This window comes from Asterias amurensis, chromosome 10 (genome assembly GCF_032118995.1).
Source record: "Asterias amurensis chromosome 10, ASM3211899v1".
In the NCBI taxonomy this organism is placed as follows: Eukaryota; Metazoa; Echinodermata; class Asteroidea; order Forcipulatida; family Asteriidae; genus Asterias; species Asterias amurensis.
In genome coordinates this window covers 3481106-3489235 of record NC_092657.1, presented here as the reverse complement: position 1 = coordinate 3489235, position 8130 = coordinate 3481106, and the positions used below count along the sequence as shown (strand labels likewise).

The 8130-nt window shown below is 37.4% G+C and overlaps 1 protein-coding gene across 1 annotated transcript; it reads right to left on the bottom strand.

Annotated features, from left to right (window-relative positions):
• Window positions 1-233: 233 nt before the first annotated feature.
• LOC139943047 (crk-like protein) lies at window positions 234-7851 on the bottom strand. Its single transcript, XM_071939859.1, has 4 exons — window positions 7532-7851; window positions 2696-2815; window positions 1894-2035; window positions 234-1746 (listed from the first exon to the last, which is right to left on the bottom strand). Exons 1-4 carry the CDS (start codon window positions 7552-7554, stop codon window positions 1693-1695), a joined length of 339 nt encoding a protein of 112 aa, XP_071795960.1. The 5' UTR covers window positions 7555-7851; the 3' UTR covers window positions 234-1692.
• Between the last annotated feature and the right edge of the window lie 279 nt (window positions 7852-8130).

Genomic DNA, 8130 nt, shown 5'->3' with positions numbered 1-8130 from the left:
TGCTGCGTGTATTTGTGCTTCTGAAAAGAACCAGTGGTCAATGACTCAGTGTTTCGATCTGTAGTATCTGGCAATTTCCAAATATTATGCTTTTAGAAACTTATGGCAGGGCTGGTTTAAGACAGACAGCCGCTTGTGCCACAAATACACCAACACAAACCCGTACTTGTGTATGTCTGTTATTAATTAATGGTGTCGTATTAGGTATAAGAACTCCAAATATAGTGCTTGGAAACTTTTCACTTTAATCGGAAAGTTTTTTTTTAATAGGAATAACAATTCATAGATTAATCAATCTAAGGACACAACTATCTACACAAACATAACAAAATATCAATCAATCAATCAATCAACCAACCCTATAACTTGATAGTAAGCAGCCACGGTTGTTACAGTGTCAGATTTAAGTGTTAAAGACAAGTATCTCAAGTTAGGACGAGTTACCACATCCTAATTTAGAACTAGTATTACGTTTTTAAGATCTCCTAGCACTGTTCTTAAGTTAGAACTAGTCCTAAGTTCTTTGCGAAATTGACTCCTATGTCAATTATACACGGATCATTTGAATGCGAATTCAATTAACCCTTTATACAACGAGCCCAAAACAGCGTCCTCACTGACTTCCAAAGACCCTGGAGTTTTATTGAAAGTGCAAGCAAAGCTTCCAAAAAATATTCCTCGACTAAATAATTATAATTACTTAAAATTATTTACAGATAAACCATCATTGACTTCGCTTTCACTAAATTGAATTGGAAAAACACCAACAAAAACCAAAGTTGCTATTTTAGGACAATTTAATAATATTATACAATAATTTCCTGTCTTGTTATATCGCAGGCACGGTGAATCGTATAAATGAATATAAATCTACATACTTTGTTCATACTAATGTTAAAAAAGAAGGTTGAACACATTCACAAAAACAAAATCGTCACATTTGGAGAGATTCGGTTGCAAGACTGAATTAGTTTTTAGGTGGTCTTAATAAAGTGAAAACATCCTCAACGGAAGAATTATACTAATCGAAATTAAAGATAACAATCGAAGGGTTCGCCCTCACAAGCTCAAAATCGTCTCACATTTAAAAAGACTCGGTTGCAAGACTGAATCAGTTTTTGGGTGGTCTTAACGAAGTGAAAACAAACATTATTCCCCGTATGAAGAATTCTAATCGAGTACATAAAAACCATCAAAGAAAGACTTTGCCCCCACTAAATTGGATGTTAAAAAATACAAACAAAACCAAAATTGCTACACTTTGACAAAATGCATAATAATGCCTTTCTTGTTAGATCGCAGGCACGATGAACACTAACTATGTGTTGTCAAAAGAAAGACAACAAACTCACAAAGTTCAAAATCTGAAACAAAAAAAATCGCATCTTCTTGAGGTGATCCCCTGGCTGCCGCTTCCCAGGTTGTATCGTAATTTGGGTGTGGTCCCTGCGGCTACACGGCAGTTAAAGGTTGTATGGCTTCTGACTGGCACCCGAACAAAGATATGACTAGTTGGCTCAGTTGGATAAAGTGCTGGCACGTTATTCTGAAAGTCGTTGGTTGAAGTCCCACTCGAGTAATTTTTTTCCCCAACCTCAAAACAAAGTTTGAAACCGAAAATAGTCGGTTCCCAGACGTCTCGAAACATTATTTATCGGTGTGATTTCGTCTCCGATGGTATGGGTGCGGTCGCTACTTATGCCAAGATGGTGAGATGGGCGGGGATGGTAAGCCTTCCTTGGTGCACTATGATTAAAAAAAGATACGATAAAGGGAACATTTAATTATTCGAAATCATTTGAACAAATTAAATCATCATGTCTATAAATATGTCTTCATCCTTATCCTTGCGGATACAGACATGGTACCAGTCTACTTCTTGAGCGTACTTACCGGCGTTTCGAGCCAGACGGTATCCAGCGGGTATTTCTGATAGTAGCCAATGAGGGCGTCCAGGTCAGCGAAGTTTCGGTCTTTAATCTTCAGCGTCTGACCTGTCTTGCGGATGTCGTAGTTGGTGATTACGCCGTTATCACTGTGGAGAAAGGGGTTGGGGGTTGGGGATACGACAAAATGCCATGACAATTAAAGAAATGTGCTTTAAGAGATTGTATACGTTTGGTTGTTGAAACCAAATGTTTGCTTTAATCTATGGTTGAGATATCAGGCATGGAGTGTCATCTCTTAAGGCCGAGTTATAGTCGGTCGCGCGATGGTCGGGCGTCGGAAATCTTGACGCGCAATCATAAAAAGACGCGGTTTTTAGGCCTCAGTCTTAGGATTGCGCGCAAGATTTCCATCGCGCGACCATCGCGCGACCGACTATAAACCGGCCTTTAGAGGGGCAAGGCAATTTGTATTTTGCAAAGGGTAGATGAAGTGGTGCCAGGTTGCTTGGTCCCTCATGAATAGTTGAGTCTCGTTTGGATTGAGATTTGTATCTGGTGTTTAGTGAAGCTCATTTTTTCTCCGCGATTTGGATGTCCGCCAGGAGGATTCCAGAAGACAAGATGCGATATAGGTTGATCCGCTGTTCGCAAACAGTGGTCTGCATTATGGTCTAAGTGGCGGCCGCAAGATATAAGCGGCGGCCGCAAGATAATAAGTGGCGGTGCTGTAAAATACATCTCATTCAGTGAAACATATAATGCACTTGTCAATTGGCACCAATAGGGCTTCATAGTATACTACTTACTTGACTGAGAGTACATAGCTTCCTCTAGATGAGCTATCTCGAACCAGGTACGTGCCAGTCATCGCGTCTGCCAGTCCCTTACGTGCGTCCTCTTCAGACACCTTGCCGAAATACCACGGGCTGTTGAAAATGGGAAGAGGAAATACTCAATGTAAAAACAAGGATGTAAACAATAACAACGTTGGTGTTTTCAAGTTTATAGATTCAAAATAATATAACAAATTTAACTAAAAAAATTCTTGTGTTATTTTATCACCACGATAATTTTGATTCCCTAGTATCTTTATCGTTGGCAGGGGTTTGGTTTTACACAGTTTTTATACTTTTGTTTTAACTTGGACAGCCCCTGTACAACTTGTAACTATTGTGCATGTCTAAAGATTTAAAATAAAATAAAAATAGAAAATAAAATATATATGGCAACAGCCATAGTGTCAAATTTAACCCAAGTGTTTCAGTTCGGGTTGGTGGCTACTGCATGTTTACGATTCCATGTGGAACATGAACACATAAAGAAAAACAAGTAAATTAGTAACAATGTCAAAACAAGTTCAAGGAACGTTACAGGATTGGTAGAAACAACAATCTTGAAGATCACAGATTTACATACAACTTATACGGTCTAAAGATGATGACAGTAGAAAATATCTCTTGAAATATTTCTGCCTGAAATTTCATATTTGATGAGAGAAATAAATAATATAATTTCGTATTGGAGTATGTCGCTCAGTGAGCGTTTTATTCTTTTTTGTTTTGGCATCGATGCAATGCAAAATTTGTAATTTTTTTTATAACTATTCTCTCGGCTCGGGCCTTTATCACACGGGAACGACCTTGCCGGTTCTAAACGGCCGTGAAAGAACGAGTAACTACACTTTTATTCCCTTGTTAAAACAAACCGTATAATCACTTTTAATCATTGTTATTCCCTGAGTTTGCAACTATACTAGGCCCAAAAGGGTTTTCTTGTTTCATCTACAAAATACACACTCTTTTAAAAAACATGAGTACCCTCAAAACAACAGAATGAGTCAATACTACAGTGTTGTTCCGATGTCATCAAAGCATGACATGTATTAAAAGTGTTGCTATGGAAATGATAATCTCTTGTAATAATAATGATATTACAATCCATTCGTTGATGGTCATTAACAATGTAGTCGACCAGTGTGTGATAATATATATAGGCACTGCGTGGACGCAGTCAGTCCGAAACATGAGGGGAAATCGACAGGCTATTTAAGTAAAACCACCAGACATATTATTTGTAAAAGAGTGAAAAACCCGTGTTTTGGTACACAATACCAGTCTTGCAAAGATCCACATGGCGGACAACTTTATTTAGAGTGAAAGACGGGTACTTTCAACTCGATTGAGAATGAAGTACATTTCAATTTCACTCAAAATGAGTCAAAAACCGATTGACTTTCACTCCTAAAAGAGCGAAACTGTATACCACTCGAACAAAAGAGTGAAAAAAGGTCACCAGCAAAATACCCTGCTTACAGTATATTATGCCAAGTAGTAGACCAGCAGACTTTTCGACCCTAGCAGAGTCTCTTTCGAAGGCTAATAATATATATGACAACACAGCACAGTAAGCATGCGGTCGGACAGTCATTTGATAAATAATTATGGCAGTATAACTTATACATTTAATTATTCATAAATTCAAATTTTAACTCAAAATTTACATATTCAGCTGCTGATGATCCCATCTGGCTTGTCACTAATTAGAATTTTTTTTATTACTACGGAACTATTTGCTGTGAAACATGCGAAATCTCAGTGAATTGCAGGTTTAAGCTGAAATTCAGGGAGCTATTTTGTCTTTCTCCATACTTTAGAGAATTGTAACTCCCTCAAACCGTCTTGATAAAAGAGTCTCAAGACCATACCGTTTTGTGAATTTCACCATGATTGCCGAGAATGCTCTCACCCTAAGCCTAGACCAATTATTTCAAGAACAAATTTGTTGTTTTCACCCCCTTTTTTAAGAAGATGATATTCATAGTATTTCTATGATCCAAGGACATTTAATCTTCTTGATTATTCCTGTCAAAGCCTTTCAGTATCTAGACAAGGTGAGACGACGATGAAGAAGTTTTCAGTTGTAGAAGTGGGAGGAAAACCCCAGAGAATTGTTCTAGGGAAACCCACGAAGTCAAGTTATAGTGACTGAAAAACCCAATCCGCACAGTGCCCACAGCAGGATTCGAACCGGGGTCACAGAGGTGGAATGTATACCCCCTTTTGAAGGAAATACAATTAATTTAAAGCATCATAACAGAGAAATAGCGCATTGAATTTCAGTCGATTCCTGCACTCCAATTAGATTTCACGGTGGTTTCTTCACAGCACCTGGCACAGTGGTCGGAATGTACACAAAACAAAATGGATTATCCCAAGTGCTTAACACACACCAGTGTAGGGTAAACACACTTTTTTATGGAGGTCTTTGTAGTAACTAACAATGGAAATACAAGTCAATTCTGAAAAATTGGTTTTCAATACAGGAAAATCTCGTCCATGAATACTCTGGAATGTGCACGTAAAAGGTCACTTGTTTAATAAACAACATTGACCTCCTTTTGGCAACGCACACATTTTTGTTTACAGTTTTGGAAACCACGTTGTTTATCAAAAACATTTCGAAACATCAAATATTTTTGGGCTGTTATACGAAAAAGTCAAATTGTGTAATCGTTCCTTAATCGTGCCTCAGGAATTAACAACCAAAATCTCGTCCGTGCACACTCCACTAAGGTCCTTCGTTTAATTGTTAAACAATTGTGATGTCGTTTTGCAAATCAAATACCCAATTTTTGATACCGATTGTTTATCAAATACATTACTACATGCAATCATTGTTGACTGAAACATGAAAAAGTGCATAATTTATAATCGTTCACTGTTATCCCTGCCCCAAGAAAAAAATTCTCGCCCGTGAACACTTTGGTGGAAACGTAAAAAAAAACTGTTTTCTAAGCAACATTTACCTCTAGCTGCCGGGCAACCTCGGTATAGTCTAGTTGGTATGACACTGCTCTAGAATTGCAAGGGTCGTGGGTTCGAATCCCACCCGAGTAACATGCCTGTGGTACTTTTTTTCACGGGACTCGGGAAAGTACTGAGTATACAGTGCTAACACACATCGGTGTATGGGTAAAAACTAAATTAATATTCTTTATCCCCGATGCAAATTTAACATCTATAACATTTACCTCGTTTGGCAACACACACATTTACAATTGTTGAAACAACTTTGTTTACCAAATACATTTCTACATCAAATCATTGTGGGCTGTAATATAAAAAAAGTGCATAATCGTTTTCTAATCTGCCCCGAGAAAAAAAGCTACACAAATCTTGTCTGCGAACACTCTAGTATGTCATTACAGTCATTAGTTTTGTAAACAACAGTGGCCTCTTTTGGCAACGCTCACACAACAACATGTTTTTATCAATTTTGTTATCACATACATTACTACATCAAAACACCATTGGTTGTAATTTGAAAAAGATACTTAATAACCGTTTTTTAATCCTGCCCCCAGAAACGGAGACCCGAAATCTCGCCCTCGTGAACACATTGCATGTAAGCTCACTGGTTTGCAGTATAAACAACAGTGATATCGTTTTGCTAAGTACACAATAATTGTATCGTTACCTCTAGTTTATCAAATCCATTTCTGCCCCAAATCACGATTTGCTGTATTGAAAAAGTGCATATTGTACATTGTAATCGTTCTCTTATTCTGCCCCAGAAAAAAAAAGAAATACGTGCGATTACAATACGTGCAGACAATCGGTCAACTGGGATAATTTTGTAGACTCTGGAACCATCTGATGCGCTATCTGGGTTAAACACTTCAACATGTGTTATTTGTATGCACTGTCGCCTGCACAGCCGATTGTTAAATATTTTAAGCCGTTAAAAATGATACTTGTAATATTGGTTTGTTTGCATGTGTACACTGTGTAATAACAACATCCGGCAAGAAATACTACATACAATGAATATTTCGCGAAAACCTCCGGCAATTTTACAGAGCCGCTTTAAAGTTAAGCACATAACTTGTAAGCATAACATATTGTGCTTACAAGAATAAGGTCACCAATCAAAAAATCATGTGATATTTTCATAAGGCTGTTAAGATGTCTTTAATTTGCAAAAATTTAGTTGGGCACATCCCACAACATTGCAAACTTAATGTAAAATACCCGTCTGTGCTTAGCGAGTTTTTGTGCTTATTTTACAGGCTTTATGAAATTGGACCCTGGTCGCCATTTCTGATTGGCGTCATGCTAGAGAAAAATTATCTGCATGTTTAGGCAGCTCTATTTGATATTGGCCCTTGTCCTTAGGTTGTGTTTAGTTCTTTGCAATACAGTCTAAAAATTGTATAAAAAATACACATAATATATTAAACCAAAATAGAGCAAAAAAAAAAAAAAGCCCCAAATGTAATTGAAAATGTGTCAAACCAGTGTTACTTGTAAATTTTGATTTTGTTTGGCATTTAAATGTGACATTATTCATGATGTCAATTTTAACCCCATCGTTTTTGCAGTGTACTCCACCGATATTCAATATAAGACGTTTATTTCAAACTCTTGTTGGAAGAATAGAACAATGTGATAAGTGAACAGATCATTTTGAAGGAAACAAAAACAAAATCGCAAATTAATATAATTTTAAAGCAAATAGTAAATACTAAAGTAGGAACTATGTATTCAAATCTCATGTTTACTCAAATGCATTTATCTGACCCACAGCTAAATTAAATCAACCTTAACCCGTTGATCATTAAGACGCGTCATGTTGGTACTTACGGAACGGTTTTTGTAGTAGACATTTCCCGTCGATGCCAGCTCCACTGATAGGTAGTGACTTAGTTATTCCCCCGAAGTAGCGCCAAAGACTCTGAACTCGAACCTGTCTGGTCAACTTAAGTAAACTAATTCGATACTTTTCCCTGAAACCGAACCAACTATTATAAGGAATGGATATCACAGCGAACACACCACCACGCGTACCTAGATAGTACAACAATACGAGGTTATACTCCACTCTGTTGATTTGAAAGTACACTACGTATGTGAATAATACACGTTCACCTATCCATGCATAATTTGCACTAGCTTTTATTGTAATCTGTATGAATTTATGCCTCGTAGTGTGCACCTGTACCATTTATAGAATGACCTGGAAGCCGCGTACGTACACAAAGAGCGTTCACCTGCTCCTGTGTTGCTAAAATGCATGCAAGAGTAAAAAAATTCCAGGTAATTTTCCTATTAAAGGCATTCGACACCTTTGGTAACTGCCAAAGACCGTCATTCCCACTTGGCGTATCCCAATTTGTAGAAAAAAACAAATCTGTGAAAATGTTGGCTAATTGATTGGTCATCGAATGTGCAAGAGAACAACG